The sequence below is a fragment of the Erigeron canadensis genome, chromosome 1, assembly GCF_010389155.1.
Source record: "Erigeron canadensis isolate Cc75 chromosome 1, C_canadensis_v1, whole genome shotgun sequence".
Taxonomy (NCBI): domain Eukaryota; kingdom Viridiplantae; phylum Streptophyta; class Magnoliopsida; order Asterales; family Asteraceae; genus Erigeron; species Erigeron canadensis.
This window is the reverse complement of record NC_057761.1, coordinates 46883968-46902679: the sequence shown is the minus strand read 5'-3', so window position 1 is coordinate 46902679 and position 18712 is coordinate 46883968. Positions and strand designations below refer to the sequence as shown.

Below are 18712 nucleotides of genomic sequence, written 5' to 3'. Positions count from 1 at the left end.
AGATAACAGTAGTCTTGTTTCTGCACTACGCATCAAATATTATGGATCCATGCACAAGTTGCACTAAAGCCACTGTGGTGTGAAACTAATCTATATACAATCCACCATACAGGATAAAAGGTAGCACTGGGCCTGTGGCCAACGCAGTCCATTCAGGTTAATCTATATTCCTAACATAAAATATATACAATCAACCGTACAGGATAAAAGGTAGCACTGGGCTAGTGGCCAACTCGGTCAATTCAGGTTAATCTATATTCCTAACATAAAATAAAGCTTATGAAATCTTCATTTGGTCAACCCAACCCTCCTAGTTCTGACCCACACTTAAAACTCCTTTTTTATCTAGTACCCAACCTACTTGACCACTTTTGCTTGCCAACTTTGTAGCCACCATGTATCTGAACATCCGTATAAACCACAACACCCCATCATGTTTTAAAAGAAACAAAAAACTTCACAGAAAAACTATAATGTAAATGATCACTTACGCGGGAAAAATTACCTTTGCATGAATACAGATGTTTAAACCGGTTCTTTTTCCAATCACCTAAGCAGACATCTTTTTCACTCTCAAACCATGGTTTGACCTGCAAAAAAAACCAAATATATAAAAAGTGTCCATCTATCTTCCGTCAATACACGACGTCCTAATGTTCATATACACATGCTTTTCTCCTAATAACCTATTAACGAAAACAATTTATACATCAGTTTAGAACTCACGTGCTTTAGTGAATTTCATAGGCTGCAAAATTAAACAACTCGTGCTCATGCTTCCTGATTTTTGTTCTCGGTGAAGCTTTTGTTTAGTAGCTGCTTTTTTCCTGTAAAGTAGAACTATTATGAATTCAAACGGAACTGCTAATAACATCCTCTAAAAACAACGAAGCATATTGTTTAAAACATTGAAAAGCCTGTGCTTCACCAAAAGTTTCTGCTCCTGAAAGGACTACCACGAGTCCTAACCAGTGGCAATGAGGACAGCTGAAACAATATTAGTAGCATGAGCCATTGAAGCCTTCAAGAGAACCTGCAAAACTCGATCAACTTCTATTCCTGTACTTTCCACCTAGCACAAATTTCTTTATCAGGTTATCTATATAAATCATTATATGAATTTTTAATGCAGTTATTTAAAACAAAGATTAGAGTTTATGAGCTTACTATTTACGCCCCATGGAATCAAGCACCGAGGACAATGAGCCATGTGAAAGGATCTCGGCGGATATGGAAGCTTTATAGTTCCAAGAACACCCATTACCCAAGTTGCCCGACCCACCCATTACCGAGAACAACGTTGACATATCTATTTATGGCTCGAGCACGTCACTCTGCTTACCCAACTTGCCCGACCCACCCATTACCCAAGTTGCCCGACCCGTCCATTTTACACCTCTAAGAAACAGCAATAGTTATATATGCCAAAATACACACTTCTTTTCATCCCTGCTGGTAAGCCTTTTAACTTTCAAATTGGCGACAAATTTTTGATTTTCTCATTCTTAGCCGCCATACAACTATTTTTATGTTTCTGTGACATCTAGTCCTATCGGCAGTTTACAATTGCCTGGATTTTCTACTTCTAATGACTCTGCAGCTACGGGAAAAAGCTTGATGTGACACAAAAACATAATCAAATCATTAAACCAAAATTGTGTCCCCTCATTACTCCCTTTAGCACCTGCATGACTAAGATACGAAACACCATATACTTTCAATTCAATTGGTTTTAACTCATTTCAATTCAATATTAGTATAGAATTTTAAAACAAAATGTTTTGAGTAAGAACTTCCCAAACCCATTTTGACCCGTATATTAATTACCCATTTTGAACAGTTACCCAACTCATCCTTTCCACCACTGTAGTTAATAGAATAAAGTCCACAATAATGTTTACGCGCACATATTGACACAAATCCAAAAGATCCTGTACAGTTTGCTTTGTATAATATTACCGATTATACCAACAGTAACCCATCCAGTAAAAGCTCTAGCTTGAATCCGACCAACCATGGTTGACCAATAACAACCTGCAACAGCCATTGGTGCTTAAATTAGATGAGCCGGTTCACAAGCAGCTTTCTAATTTTCAAGAATCTGCACTTTGAACTAAAAATAAAGGATTTCAGGACTAAGTGATCCTACAAAACAACAATCATTATGTGTCAACCATCATGATCCTACACCTTTCTGTTTGAGAAAAAAAATTCAACCCAATAACAGTAGCATGTTTAGTGCCCTTAACTTTTAAACCCATAAACCCCAAATCTCGCAATTTCTTTCATCAATTTTCAATCAACCGTGTTTTGCTTTGCTTCATTATGAAATAGTCTTAAAGTTCTTTCTTACACTACATAAACACAAATATATATCAAAATCCCTAATACTAAAAAAAACAACTTTGCTACACATTAACACAAATATGTAGCAAAATCCCTAATGTACCATTATCTGTATTTTCGTGTACCACCTGAATTAAGCTACCCATTCAAAACGAAGATGTTGAGCCCTTTCTGCTTTAGAATTATCTTGTTCTCTCCTGCAACAACATATACCACAACTTAGAACAATCAGTAACATAAAATATAGCCCCACACCAAGGTTACTACTTTTGGGTTTTAAGCTTGAATGAGCGAGATGGCATAGTAATAAAAAAACACCAATCAAATACACAAATGAGAAAGAAAGGCACGTACTGGGTTTAAAATACACAGTTTCACCAACATTCAAGTAAGCTATAAAACCCTTAAACATGAAAAGAAAACAAAAACACACTTTCGCCAATCGAAAACATTCATACAAACCAGAAGTTTAACACTTGAAGTAATGTGCTCTTTCATCTGAGAATCAAACCGTTCCTGCATCCCCATTACTTTCAATCTAGCAATAAGTCTAGGTTTCAAATTAACTTCCAAATGCTGAAGTTGTTCTCTTTGCTTCACAATGTCATCAAGATGCAATTCATCATTCCCACCTCCGTCAACATTAATCGAGAAGTAGTCCACATTCTCTTGCTTTCCGCCCTAATTCAACTTACATATTCAAAGAAAATCCACAAATTACACTCCTTTCTCACTTATTTAACTATAAAACACCTCAAGCAAGCACATTTTGCACATACATATTATTATATACATATATATATATATATATGTGTATGTATATCTACACACACACACATACCTCATTTATCAATCTTTCATCACCTTTGCCCTAACTTTAGGAGGAGGATTTGCAGAAGCAGCAGCAACACCAAGATAAAAACCCATTTTCAGCAGCAACCTTTACAACCTCATGTGTTGTTCTAAAAATCACCAAATACAGTCAACCTAACCCTCCTGGTTCCGACATATACTTAAAACTCATTCTTTGATATCCATATAATATATATATATATATATATATATACAAGATTGAATAACAAAACTGAAACAAACCTTCCAATCCTTTTATTCCTAGATTTATATATTTAAAATTTGTTTGTGTACATCGAAATCAATATCTTCATAGTGTTTAATAAAGATTTTCAATGAAACTTGATAAAGGCAAAGAGAGAAAGGTTCTTAAAAAAAAAAAAAGTGACTGCGAGATCTGGTAAAGAGAGAGAAAAAACTTTATTATTTCAATTTTGTAAGGGTTGCTCAAATTAAAAGCCCGCCCATTTTATTATATAGTCCCGCCCAACAAAAATTCAATTTACACATACCATTTACACCTTAAAAAACACACCCATTTCATCAGCCACTATGTCATACTTCCAATGTGGAACCCTTCTCCTGCCGACACCTCACAAAGGTGACATAGCCTTTGCTGTGTCCTTTAGTTTGAAAAGGGGGATTGTTAAAATGTTCCAGAAAACCTTAAAAATGAAAGGTATATATTTGTGTTAGCACGTATCAAAATTAGTAACCCATCTTATTGTCATCTGAGTGAAACTACTATAAATGGTTAGATCGTATAAAAACGTAAGTTATGTACAACCAAAGTTGTAAAGGTAGACAGGGAACTTTTATATGAATACTTAAAAATTTTATCTGCTTGAAGTTTCTTTATCTTTTGTGTGCTTTCCTTACTGCCCAGAGCCCAGAGGTAGGTCTTCAATGCCCACCCTGTATCCTTTAAAATATGATCTGCTCTCTAATGTTTTGAATGAATATATCATTGCATAGGCTTTTTCTCCAAATGTCTTTGCTAAGATTTAAACCCTTAACCTCCCGAATGAAACCCCTTGGAGGAAAGCATCCGGATCAACGGACCAAAACCCCAATCGACTTTTCCAATATGTGTTTTATAATGAATTTAGACTATTCTTCTTAAGAAAATAAACTTGCCCCTAATATTCAGAACCAAAATTCTGTAAAAATTAGCATCATCATATACTAGCAAAGATTTTGCGTTCAATCCTTTTCATACGTAACACTTAATAAATCACCATCAATGTTGACAAAAGAGAACATATAAACATAGACTTTCAACATTTTCAACTTGTCTGACCTGTCCCCTTGTACTCTAATTTTCTTATTTGACCCATTTAAGGTAAAATGAACAAACTGACCCATTCATAAGTTTCAAGTTTTCACCTTTACCATTGAGTATTTAAAAGCCATCACAGCTTTCAACTATCCAAGTTTTGCATTCCTATATTTTTTCCAATGAAGATAGATCTGTAGGTCACTATTGATTTATAAAAGAATTACACAAGGGTCTAAGACCCCTTTAGATCAGATTCAAATAACCAAGAATTTTAAGTAATATCACCATTTACAATTTCGTCTTGAGCCACATGACAGTGACCGGGTCAATCTAGCAGTTTCTGATGTTCCCATCTTCAAAGTAACAAGTTTACATTGCCATTTTGCACCCTAGTTAGCTGCCAGATTCATCAACTGCAAAAACATTAAAGCAACAAATAAGGGAAGGAAGTTGAGATTGAAAATAGAGTGTTTTGTGTACGTCACATAATACATGTAGAAAAGAAAAAAGAAAACTACATATAGAATAACCACTTTTAATTATATTGAATAACTGGAAATCTGGAATCGTTTAACTAGTTATAACAGATAGAGATATAGAGGATGTGCTTCCAATGTATTTTACATAGTAATCAAATAATCACAAGATGTTTTGAGTGTTTGGAAAATTCTGATGATTGTTGAACTGATAATTAAAATGAGCATGAAAGACACTTTCACGGAAAAGAAGGGACATTTCTGAAATGGAGGTACAAGCCTATCCATTAAGGCTGATAGGAAGTTTAAAAGTCAAATTTATATTTACAATCAAAATCATCAGTTTTGTTGTACGAAACTGATTACTTGACCGTTAAATTATCAAATAACTAGAAGCTCAATTGCTAATCAAAACATTAAAAACTAAGGACTGCAACTTCTGTTTTAAGCACACGAAAATGTCAACACTTTCGAAGCGATGATCTAGATTAGAAACAAACCACTTTGAAGTACATTTTTAATTTGTACTTTGATTTTGAAGATGTCATGGATCTGATTCAAATTTGGGTACAACAGCAGATGATAGCTCTAAATGAGAAATACGAACAACGCCTATTAGCCGTTCTGGTAACTCATCAGTAGTGTTTGCCTGACAAACAAAAATGAGAGGAGACAAACGATCATAACAAGATAAATCTAGATGACATTCTTTTTATGTCTACTTTTAATTTTTTTAAAAAGTGGGATACATTTAGATGACATAACCAATAAGAAAAATTCAATACAAAATTAGAGGTGACAGTTCAATACCTAATAACGGGTCAATTTGGGTTGCATTATATCTCAAATAGCTCAATAAGAAGAAAAAAACTAAGCTCAAAACACAAACATGTCAACCGGCTTAACATGGCGAAATGGCTTGAAAGTTGAAAGTCACCCAACGTTAATTTTAATGTATATACAACCTCCTATGTAGTTTATTCATTGATTTAAAATATTGTTGTTATGTGTTTCTTAAACGGCCAAAACACTGTTTGTCCGGTCAACCCCTCTTGTCCTATACTAGAAAATGGCCCACTTTCAATTTATGACAACCCACCCATCTTACCAACTTTACATGGAACTTTATCACATTAGATAACAGATATCTCAGTCTTTTGATTAGAATTTAGTCACTCATCATGTTGATGTTTAGTTTTAAAGCTCATAATTTGATTTGAAATGTCAATTGCTATCAAGTATTATAACTAACACACCTGTACAAGGAAAGCCATGTCAACAACAAGGCTAGTGATAGCACCAATGACTAGTCCCAATACACCATTGGCTACAGTAGAAGAACCGATGTCAACATCGACCTGCCAGACAAAAGAGATAATATTTGAATGAAGAACAAAGTCAAGTCAAAGAGGCATAATTCTTAATTGCTTATACATCATTTGTTGGCTCCCCTTTCAACAGATAAATGTCTATACTGGCCTAAACTAAAAAGGTAAGAGGTTAAAAGTCATACAATATAAACTTTTCATGCATAAAGCTACTAATTTCCTAAATAAAAGATCACTGTTGTATTAATAATATTTTCGAAAATCACACCTAAAACACAAGGTATATTAATTTCAGGTCAATCCAAACAACCCGTATGTAAAAACACTGAATTTGACCTTGCCTAAAATGCCTGACCCGCCTGTTTAGCCCCCCTCTAGTCTAAATGAATGCCTTATGCAAGAGAAAAAAGAGGCATTACTTCCAAGTAATTGGCACCACGTATATAGTTGCAGTCAACTGCTTTTCCCAGTAGGCAAGGGGTGCTTCCAACACTCTGCCGTACTATCCAGGATCCCTGCACAATCGATAACAGGTCATGAATAAATTGAAGTGTCAAGTTCACACTCCAGGGAAAGGTGGATTTCACAGTGATGATATCGCCATACGAAATGTTTAGAGGTGGCTAATTAGACATAAATCGATAACTGGGCAAATCCTGGTTGTTATTTCTTTTAGTGATCAAATCCATCACACCAGCATAATGTCACCCAATCGCATCTCTTTAATGCGTGAAAGTATGAAATCTCCTTGATCATCTTATTCATGAAATTAGATTCCTAAAAAAATCTCTCTCAGATACATACTTGACACATTAAACATTTATTTGAATATTTAAGTTTCAGATAAAGATTGATTTTGGTCAGCCCAATCTATCCCGCACAAAAAATTTATCCAACTTTCTGAAGCCAAAGTTCATTGATTACCAAAACCATTGATTTTGCTACACCTACCAATACCCAACTTCCAATGTCCCGCATTCAAATATCAAAATTTAGAATCTAAACAAGATATGATACCCAAAATAAGATATGATACCTTGGGAACTGATGGTATGAGCTTCATCCTACTATTACGAAACTCGTCATCACCGTCAACAAAACGCTGCACAAGAGATCCGGGTACCAATTCCGGTGTCACAAAATAGAAAATCATGCTGTAGTTTGTGGAACCGGGTACCTTCAAGAGTAAAATATAGTCAATTCTTCCCCCAATTCATGCATAATGTTATACCAAACTACTGGAAATATAACTTACTTGAAGATTAAACACCAAGGAAAAATGCCCTTTTTCAGCAGCAACCTACACAGAAATACATATCATAAAAGACTTTAAAGATATTGAACTTGCACGTTAAAAAGCAGTGCCACTAAATAACAATCATATCGACTCTACTTTTTCTTGTAGCTGGGGAGTCGATTTTTAAAAATCACTTGTATCTGTTGACAGTAAATTTAACCTTTATTATAAATAGGACTTTTAGCACTACCATCAATGTTTCTACTGATTTAAACAATGTTCCAAATAGCAACCTCATTTCAAATTCCATATGTTAATGTTAAGCAACCAGGAAAAATTCTGAAACATAATTGTGTGAAATTTGTAAGTTAAAATTGCCAATTAGACACATACCAACATGATTCAATCCAAAACTTTACGTGTGAGCTACCACAATTCCACGAATTCTAAGAATGAACAGACACACTAAAAATATCATTCAACTGTTAACATATCATTTCTAGTCATTTTCTTCTAGTCTTAACAACGAGTTCCGCGCAAAAGAAGAAGGAGCTTTGCTGATATTCGAGGGTTGTAGTAGTAGATCCTTTCTTGAAAATTCAGACTCTATCTTACGAAGTAATTACAGCAAACAATGGAAGCTACAAGTTCATGCAACTATGCAAGAACATTTCACTTTAGACTATATAAGTATGAAAAGGATCTTGTGCACTTCTAAGCTGAAGGCATCTTCATCCCTCAAGAATCCCCCAAATATACTAGAGATGGAAATGAATGTACTCGCAGAAGTTCTTGTAGTGATAAAACATGAATGTACATATACTGAAAAGTGAAATCTAAAACACAAAAGTTACCATAATTTGCAAGCCAATACAAACTCAAAAATTGATTGGACTACCAATGGTAACATGTTATGATCAATATAAGTGAACAAAATACTCGAGGTCATAATTCTGACTCATTTACTAATGGGGGTTGATCTGGGTTATGACTTGTGACTCAAACAGGTCAAATAGAAAGAAAAGTGGTAAACAGGTTGAATGCCACACAAACTCAATTTTTATAGTATCGGCCTCCTGAATTTATTTACTTATTGTTTATAATCAGAATTAACACATTAATTATATTTTAAAAAATATAAAACTGGTAAGAGTTTCAGCTGGTCAGCATGACCCGGAGTTCCGGACACTTTACACATACTAAAGAATAACCCAATTCAACCTCAACTCATCACTCAAAGGGAAATGATGAACCTACCACACAATTTTAAAAGATCTACCACAACTGTCTATTATATCTTTGTACAATTTGCTATAAAAATTGTACATTGTGATAATATTTATCATAATGTGTTGTAGGTTTATCATTTCCCAATCCACTGAAACAACCCATTATATCTTTGTACAATTTGCTGTAAAAATTGTACATTGTGATATATTTAACATAGTGTGTGTAGGTTTATCATTACCCAATCCCACTGTGACAACCCATCTTGCTACCTCTAGAAAAATACTGATACGAGCTAATATTGTTGACTTTGACATCTAGACACTTACTTGTGCCGCACAACCGGGTCGTCTGGCAACATGGTCCATCCGTTTTGTGTCTTTGAACCAGTCAACAGCAACCAGATCCATAAGGTGTTTGCCACCAGGCATCTTCGACATAATTGAGAAGAGAGACGTTAGAGAAGGGAAAAAAGTATAAGTAAACAAATGAAAATACAAATTTATGAAAGGGGTAAACAAGTAACCAACCTTTGATTTATCATAGCAAAAACGCTTACTGCGCACTCTAAAGTTGTTCCCATCAGATATTCTCCAACAATCACGGGCACTTTCATTGTCATCCCGACGGAGGCTTCCCGAGAAGGAAGACAAGTCGATTTGAACCACAGGTTCTTCTTGAACAGCTTTAACAGATGGATCACATAGTCAGCGAAATAATTCTTAGTTAACCCTGTGTCTTTGATTTGAAAAAACTAGAAATTGGCCCTTTGGGCCAGATTTGGGTAGCAGGCAAAACAGACTGTGACGGCCTGGGTTGATAACCAAACGTTTTTCTTGTCCAAGTTGTATATTATGTAAATAATTTTGTTAATTGTGGTTCCTAAAACAATAGCATCACATTAATGATTGTAATCTCTAGAAGAAATTTTTTGTTGGCGTCCTTATGTTCTAAAAAGTAAAAATCAGAGTTTGGACGACTTTCAACCCATTTAAACTCACTCCCCTTTTAGCTAAAACTAATTCCTGCACCCGATAAAAATAAAGCCAGTCCATATTGATCCATGCAGAGGTAAATGGATCATTGCTAATTTCTGCCTCTAAATAAAAATAAAAAATAAAAACTCTAACAGGGCATTCATGAATGCTACCTTCCCGTTTCAATTCCTGCTCAACACGATATGCCTGAAAAGGTTTAATATCAGAATCAGGAAATAATAACACGATTCGATTATAATGATCGCAATAAAAGAAAACCCCACATTTGTTTACTTTATGCAACACCACACCCTTTGTATATTTAGCGAACTTATTGCACCTATATTGATGAGATTCTAACCTTGACCCTAGTGTTTAGGCTCTTAAAGTTAAATATAGATAAGTAGATATATAACCGTAAGTCCAACCTCTTCTTCAGGGATTTGGAAGTCTTCATCATCATCTGAGTATTCATCCATCAGTTTTGCAGCATTATCAAGAGATTGCTCTCGATTATGATATGGAGTCAACTGGTTTTTCAGTGCATTCTTTTTCGGAACATAAGATGATGACATGTTAACCATAACAGGAATTCTTGGTGGAACAGTCCTTTCATCAGTCTGAGCAAAATATTCCCTTAGACCTATCATTGAAGATTGCATTAGAGAATTATTATCTCATCTAATAGAGGCAACTAATAATTATGCGAGAAAAAAAACAACTAAAAAGATTTGTAGGTAGGTATAAGACAAATATATTCATGATGATTTAAAAAGATTTAAAGAGAAGTATCATTATGATATACTCGATTATCAGGCAAAAGGAACTTCAGTTTCTAATAGTAATAATTATGTGTCTGAAGAATACAAGCTCACCAGCAACACTATTTAACATTTGTAGCAAACAATATTGCTGAAATGATGAAATATAACCGACGCCCCATCCCTTTAGATCAATTTGCATTAGATGTTGGACCTGTGTTCTTGGCTTCCCATTTCGAGGTTTCAAAGGAGAAATATTAAACCCTCCACCTAAATCAAGCACATAAAAACATAATCATAAGTATTGCAGAAATATAGATAACTCAGACCACTTATTCTACAATGGGGAAACTTACTCTCGATATGAGCCCGGACATATCCTGGTTGTGGACCACAGTTCTCATGCTCCCTTGAGCAAAACAATACAACTGCAAAATGACATGAGCCTATATAAAAGTATCTGAATATAAAAAGAACCTGTGAAGGTCAAGTAACAAAGTTAATTCCAGGCACTCACCATAACTCCCATCATCGTTTCTGCGCCAATACCTCACATAGCAAAGGTCACGGGGCCATACAAACCTGCAATAGCAAGCACCAACATAGAAAAAGTTTAATTGGACCTGTCGATAACAAGGAAAAGATAATAACTTTGGTCAAATTTCTATATCCGGCAACCAACATTTTTGAAAGAATTAAGGTAATTTATAACCATATCATAACCCGGCATTTAACCAGCTCTATCAGCACCAATTTAGCACCAGGTGAAAGAAAGTTAAAATTCTTTCTTTTTAAAAAAATGTAAAAGTTTTAAGAGGTTTATATCAATATTATTTGATGTTTAGGGGGTTTCCTGGAAGAAAAAAAAAAGAGTTGGTTACCTAAATGAGAAAACTTCACCTTTACACAATTAGCCCAATTAGGAAATGACCATTTACTTTCTGAGTTATTGAATTCATAGCCTATTGTTTGGGGTTAAGGAAAAACAAAATTCCAAACAAAGCTTACACACCTCCTTAACAGGAAGCTAAATTTAACAGCAGAACAGCATATGTGTTTAGAATAAGAAAGACATATAACAGAGTAAAGTACTAACGATTAATAATGATAGTAATGTTTATAATGGCAATAGTAATAGTAAGAAAAATATACTAAAGGATAATAAATAATTACGTTGGGAACCAATCCAGTTGGAGTCTGTGATAGAGAATAGCTGTATGTCCATCCACCTCCTCAACAAGGCTACCATCCTGGAAGCTACAGTCCCACCTGCATTTGTTTCAATGAGCAGATGTAGCATGCTTAGAAGAGAGAAAAATAATACAAAAAAGAATAATAAGTCAGAACTTAACAATATTATCAGCAATCAAACACAAGGACTAAAGCTCAGATAGTATAAGTAATCTGATATATGTGCACTAGCATCTAAAGTTTTGATTTTCATGTATTCATTGCTCCACAACATAAATGTGAGACAAAATAACTTGATCCAGAAATTATAAGCTTTTAGAAAATCCACCATCAGTGAGTAATTCATGTGAACCTAAAACTCCACTGTCAGTAGAGGATCAATCAGAATATCAAATCAAGATGAAGATGTGCTGAAATAAATCTTCCAAGACAAGAATTGACCAGATAATGAAAATTTGGATATTGCCATCTTAAAATAGTACAGGTTCCTGTATACTAACATGAAGTTATATTAAAAGGACTATAAAAGGTACAAGAGTATATAAGAAACATAGCACTGCAAGCAGGCAGCTTTGTTAAACTAGCTATGACGGGATTCAACAAACTTAACGATGTCCAAAAGGTATCAAATATGCCCTGAGAGATTTTATCAACATGTGATTGTATAAACGGTAAAACGAGAATTATTGTCTGGTAAGTATAGCAACTAAAAAGCCAGAAGATCTAAAATGATCTTGCGACCCCCTCTGGATAAAAAAAGTGTTAAATAAATACTGAAAATATGATATGTGTATTAAATGAAACAAGGTATCAGACACAATGGTACTATATATGAACTGAATGATGATATCAAAATATTAACAGCTTCAGATAATAGCTATAATAATCAATCAAATTCAGGACAGCATTAACAGATATGCAACTGACAACCGAAAGTCAACATACTAACTAATAAAATCAATTTTGATATAGACTTTAAGCCTCTATGTAATGAACATCAAAGCATTTATGGACTTCCAAGAGGACTCACTCAGATCGTGTCCCATCCATGCTCATTACAAGCTCAAATATTTCTTCACAAGTGGCTTCCACAACACCAGTAGCCTTCATAGCCCTACTACAGCTCTTTGGCTGCACAAAACAATAACATGACCATGTTCGCTGGTACGGAGTTGTAACTATAAACACCAAAAACTGCGACACAAGCCAGTAACCCTTACAAGAAAATCAACTTCAAGCAGCTCTTCAAAGATACGAAGTCCTGGAAATTTAACAAGATATATCCCATAAATACACATTACTTCCAGCAATGCCATACGGCTAAATCATTACCGTCGGTAAGACGTAATGCCAATAAAATATACACAAGATGTTGATAGGAAACACATAATTTATATATCTTATCAAATTACAAATTAGATTTCAATACTTGATCCATCTTCTAATGATATTATAAAACTATATATGATAGACAGGGTCCTTCATTCTTCCAAGAGATTCGAGAGTCGATTAAGCAAAGCAATTAGAGGAGGCAACGTTGACCCATTTACTTATAAACAGGTCAATTCGGCTATGTTTTATTTCTAAGGATCGGAAGTCACTGAAAAGAATATTTTTAATAAGTACAACATTACCACCAACCAAATCGCTCTCTTAATATGACTTGGATATTATCATTGTAATTTTTAACCCACCCATTTGCCACCTCTACCCAAAATAATCACATATGAATCTCCAAGGTGTCCAATTCTTGCGTTAATAGTGAGATAAGATAAGCTACCATTTTGGCATTGAAGAAGCCGCCAATGTTTCCTTGAAATTGCCTGGTTAGCGGTATTTTGACTTGCCAATGCTGAACTTTCTTGGGTCCAATCGAGTATAGATTCAGGTGGACCTGTCAGTTGAAAGAGTTATAGAAAGTAGCAACATTTAAAAGATAATGAACAAAGAAAGAAACCTCACCATTCCCAATGGTCGTTCTTCGAAGCAAATTTGGATTTGAATCATCCTCATCTTCGCCACCACTACACCTACAGATCAGAAAGTGCTGAAACTATGATTGAAGAAGCATGAAGTCCCGATCCCAAAAGAGTTATAACTGGGATGGCCACAAAAGTCACTAAAGAGAGCAATTTGGACTCACTTTTCTGTAACTGTCGCACTATGCCAAATTCAGATAGTGTTTTATCTATAATGGGTCAAATTGGTAAAATCAGATCAAACGGTGAAATGCCCCCCCCCCCCCCCCCCCCCCAAGTTGTATTATTTGTGCATAAGACTTCAAACTATACTTTTTCTTAATACTATATTAGTTTAGAACATAATTTTTAATAGTATAGTTCCAATAAATGTTGATAAAAAAAATAAATTAAAAACTTGGACAAAATAATCAACGTCAACCCAACCGTCCTATTCAAAAAAGTACCTGTTTTGACCTTGAACCCACATAAAGTAGAAAACTTGGACAAAAAATAACCCAGGTCAAAGGTCAACTCAATCTGGCCCATTCAGAAAAGTATTAACCCAAACCCAGTTCAGCTCATTGCCCAACCTGTCCACTTTTCCACCTCCAGAAGTCACCAATAAAACCTCAATTCGTTTTCATATTCAAAGCCATATATATTTTTTATTTGATCCTAGAAATTATGTGCTTGTGCAAGTACCATGTAACTAAAATCCCTAGCTAAAGCCTAAAAAGTAAACTGAAGTGCAAGATTTAACAGTCAAGCGCAGACTACATGTGAAGTTACTTACTGACTCTCCTGATCTGATGAGGATGCGTTCCGCCCACTATCCATTCCAGGTTTATATTCAAACGTCACGAACTTATTCCCATTAGTAACTAATGACTCCTGATGCTTCATGACATATAGATACCGTCAGTATCCAAGCCCATAGCATATACAACAAAATCAGCAGAACAAAGTTACAAGAGAGAGTATATGTCACATATTCTGTAACAAAAATTATTTTTAAAACAGCAAGCAAACATCACATTATACTAACAATATAGTGCATCCATCCACATGATCAGCAGGTACAAAATTACAAGATATCACCATATATATCAACGTTTCAACACGTCTTATCAAGTTCAAGAAATGTTACCTGATCAATAACAGATTCAATTTTTTCTTTCCAGATAAGTGCCTCTTGGATGTTAAAAGCCGCCATCTAAAACAGAAAAGAAGAATTTTATTTAACTCACGGAATTTGCAGCTGCAGTAACAAGGTATGTTTCAAAGAGAATATATTGTGCCGTGTCCTTATAAGCATAAGCATGGATACACTAGAAGTAAACCTGGAAATGATCTGTTTTGAACCATTACCCAAAGAAACCACCCATTTTGAAACCTCTATAATTGTGATGGTACTAGTCCCTTTGCATCCCTTTTATATCAGGACTATATTTGTATCTAGGTCATTATGTTTCGGCTCAAACGCCCAACACATCATTAGAATATGACCCACGTCACATGAGAATTCCTTCCCGTATTTTGCAAGGATCAAACCCCAATAGACATTAGAAGGATGTATACACCACTCATATATTAGAACATGGATAGCATGCTTCTACGTACTTAGACCAAAAAATACCCCTTGGGTATCAAGCAAATTACAAAGGTGGTATAAAATAACCTCACAAACTAAGAGGACCTGCTAGTCAGTTACTAGTAAAAATTCACTACAACCAATGACAGGGATTATGATCGACCATACCATAATCCTCCAACAATGGCACATCCCTAGTTTGCCCCCTTAAAAACATACATAACCAAAAGAAAACAAACCCAAGAACTATTTGATCATCTCCGACTACGGCAATAAAAGGAAGCTGGATGCCCTGTAATCCCTACATCAATCCAGATGGCTACTAGATTCAATTTGGACCTTATTCACATTAGTTATCGGCTGATAAGGATACAGCCTTACAATATCAAATATACAGAACTTCAACAACGGAAGACTGAGAAAATATAGCATGTATAAGTGCATTCTAATGTATACTTGAGGTCTGTTTCTGGTAATTTAATCACAGTTTAAAACTAATTGAAGTTGCACCAATTGCTTGGTACATGAAGTGTTGAACTCTCAAAAAAGTATTTTAAAATACAAAAGATAAATACTTTTCTGTTTGAAGCTGTGCATGAAAGAACCTGATACTATAGGCATCAAATATATATTATATCCTTTACAAACCTATCTCCCAGAGATACATTGCATGGAAACCCCAAAATAACAAGAAAGTTTGTCTTATGGCTTAAAAAAGAAAAAAATTTATCACATACCGTAATTCGATGATATTTATCTTTCTTGTTGTAGATAGACAAAACATACACCATCTGCTCCCTCAAAAAAAAAGTGAAGAAATATTAGAACATATTACAATAACATATAATGAAATTCTGCACATCCATTAATAACTGAAAAGAAAGACAGCACCATAGTATTACTGATAACTTATGGTATGTATTTGAATAAGTAAGTTTTCTAATAAACTAGTTGAGTACTTTATTCCTCGTCCATGGTTTAGTACTTCAGTTCTTTAACTTAATGTACAGTTTCCATCCTCTGTACTCAGTTATTAGACAATTAGATGTTAAACCATAATTAGATAGTGTGTCATACCTGAGGGTGTATTATGTGATATTGTAATTTATATATACACACATGTACAGCATCAATATTCAATCAATAATACACAACACAACTTCTGTACCAAGTTTATTGTGGTATCAGAGCCCTAGCAGCCGCTAACCCTAATTCAGCCATCACATAAGCTTTAGTTCTCTATAAGAAACAAGAAATGAGTAGATCTCTATAAAATGTTTAATTGAGTTAAACAATCCTCAAATCCGTAAGTTACATTAAAAAACTTTAGGCCTTATGCTCACTATAGTTTCTTAAACAAACGCTGGTTCTTCAATCAAATTTTTAGTGACTTTCTAGGCAGATGTTCCTGGGTCACGGATATGAAATTTCATCCAAACCTTGTGTGAAGACTCGAGATCTTAGCTACTTTCCTTCCAACTACAAGCCCTTAAAATCCCTATACAAGAATCTTAGCAAATAAAAAAGTACTTGAACTACCAAAATACGTTATCTTGTAACTGTCCAGCAGTCCAAGAAGGTTCAAGCCTATGTTAGAGAGATAGGAAGTCTCTCCACTGATGATTATCAAAACCTTCTACAGGCACTTCCAGTCTCCCACTATGTCTATAAAACTTATTCGAAATTGCCAAATTTCTTTTCATACTGAGTTGTGTCCTTACATCCAACTCAGGATACTTGAACTCTTGAAGATTCACGAAGAAAGCTGATTATAAGCAAAACTTAACTAAAAACACAGAATCTAATGGCTTAGACAAAACAACATTATAGGACGCCAAATGAATATAGCGGATCTAAATTCACATAGTTCGAAAAGCATAACAATAAATGAAGTCAATAAGTAGCCCCATTACCTATATCAAGATCAAAAATCCTATTTGTTACATCTTTTTCTCCTTCTAACTGGATTTATAAGCAAAAAAACTTACTAAAGATCAATTCTTAAGTATCAGAAACTTTAGACTGATAGGAAGTTATTCTACAATATTCTATACCTTCAAGCTTCCAAAGTGACCAAATCTAAAATAACAAGCGGAACATTTCCCCAAGTTTCTTCTTCTCGTAGAAGCAATAGGTACTTAAGATTTTACCACTTACTATCTTCATATAAAACAAAAGCAATGAAAAATGAATAGATAGTTGTTAAATGGTTAAGTTTGTACATTTTCAAGTTCCAATCCATACATTAAAAGTAATATACATCAAAAGTGGATAAAACTTGACTTACAAGTCCTTGTTGGGTTTTTAAGCCTCTGTCTTCCACTCTGCAATTGCCATCGATAACCAACGTCTGGATTGGAACCTAACGGAATCCAACATCAAGTGTGAAAAAAAGAACCACGATCACGAAATACGGCATATGAAAAAAAGAAATCATACATTCACTAAAATAAAAACAATTGTAACTATAATTTCTTACCACATTATCTTGAGGCTTCCTCTTGTAATAAGCAAGCAACCTCGACTCGAGCACGAAATAGCGCATATGAATAAACGACCTCCCGATCTTCCTCCTTCCATATCTCACCATCCATCCCTCATACACTACTTTCGAATTCGACATCTTACAAATATTTCACTTTCTAAAAATCCTCAAATTTAATAATAAATCAAAAACTCATTTCCTTCACCTAATTAATCAATCAATCGAGATCATAAACCTAATATCAGCGATCTCTAATCAATCAAATTCATAAAAAGAAAATTTTAAAAAATCGGATGGAAATAAGCGATCCGGTGAAGATGAGTGTTGTGGTCAAATGAGTCAAAATTGGCCTGCAAAAAAGTTGAGAGTAGTGAATTCCATAGATTTTACTCCGTGTATATTACTGTAGTTAGTAAATAGATATTTTTATTTTGTAAAAGTTGGCGGAAGGAAATCACGAGTGAGTGAGTTGGTGATGACCGATGTCGGTCTGCAACCTGTATGGAGTTAGTTACGCCTCTTCCAATCGGTTAATCCCTCTCAGCCATCTTAATTTATTGACACACCAACGACACTTAACTTTTTAGTAATTTACTAGATACTTAGCCCGCGCGTTGCTGCGGGAAGTTGTAAATGCAGTAGTACAAAAAGGTAAACTTTGTGTTTACGTAATGTAGATTATGCATTAGTACAAAAAGTTAAAAATGGTAAACATAAGGCAGATTACTATACAGTGCAAAGCAGTTCAAAAACACATACATTGTGTAACACCTACTATTTACAACATAGCAAAAGATTAAGTAGGTGTTATCTATTACATGGATTGTATAACATCAACCATCGTAACAAAAGATTGGTTAGGCGTTATCTAATATATACATAGTATAACACCAATATATTGGTGTTAAGGTTGCGTTGTAGCAAAAGAGTGGCTGATGTGCAAAAGTTGTGACGTCGTTAGCGAGACCCTGTTTTGTTATGGCTTTGGTTTTTTGGTTGAT

At 34.7% G+C, this 18712-nt stretch overlaps 1 protein-coding gene across 4 annotated transcripts; it reads right to left on the bottom strand.

Moving 5' to 3' along the window:
• Positions 1 to 4541: 4541 nt before the first annotated feature.
• LOC122606381 (protein ENHANCED DISEASE RESISTANCE 2-like) lies at positions 4542 to 18253 on the bottom strand. Of its 4 annotated transcripts, none has more exons than XM_043779300.1 (23): positions 17706 to 18253; positions 17514 to 17588; positions 15964 to 16017; positions 14783 to 14848; positions 14429 to 14532; positions 13637 to 13704; positions 13455 to 13568; positions 12895 to 12935; positions 12705 to 12805; positions 11657 to 11752; positions 11001 to 11065; positions 10840 to 10914; positions 10598 to 10753; positions 10151 to 10365; positions 9896 to 9929; positions 9276 to 9430; positions 9075 to 9176; positions 7537 to 7581; positions 7318 to 7458; positions 6701 to 6796; positions 6210 to 6311; positions 5454 to 5602; positions 4542 to 4890 (listed from the first exon to the last, which is right to left on the bottom strand). In XM_043779300.1, exons 1-22 carry the CDS (start codon positions 17847 to 17849, stop codon positions 5498 to 5500), a joined length of 2154 nt encoding a protein of 717 aa, XP_043635235.1. In that variant the 5' UTR covers positions 17850 to 18253; the 3' UTR covers positions 4542 to 4890; positions 5454 to 5497. The 4 variants fall into 4 exon arrangements, with proteins under 4 accessions (XP_043635235.1, XP_043635236.1, XP_043635234.1 ...); XM_043779301.1 differs by having other exon boundaries at positions 5467 to 5602; XM_043779299.1 differs by having other exon boundaries at positions 5482 to 5602.
• Positions 18254 to 18712: the final 459 nt, after the last annotated feature.

What these genes read in the sequence shown, in the direction of transcription:
- LOC122606381 (XM_043779300.1), bottom strand. Translation starts at nt 17,849, where the DNA reads ATGTCGAATTCGAAAGTAGTGTATGAGGGATGGATGGTGAGATATGGA. An exon ending in TAAAAACCCAACAAGGACTT is followed by an intron (nt 16,018 to 17,513) that starts GTAAGTCAAGTT and finishes TTGAGGGAGCAG; the next exon opens with ATGGTGTATGTTTTGTCTAT. An exon ending in TGTCCGGGCTCATATCGAGA is followed by an intron (nt 10,754 to 10,839) that starts GTAAGTTTCCCC and finishes TGCTTGATTTAG; the next exon opens with GTGGAGGGTTTAATATTTCT.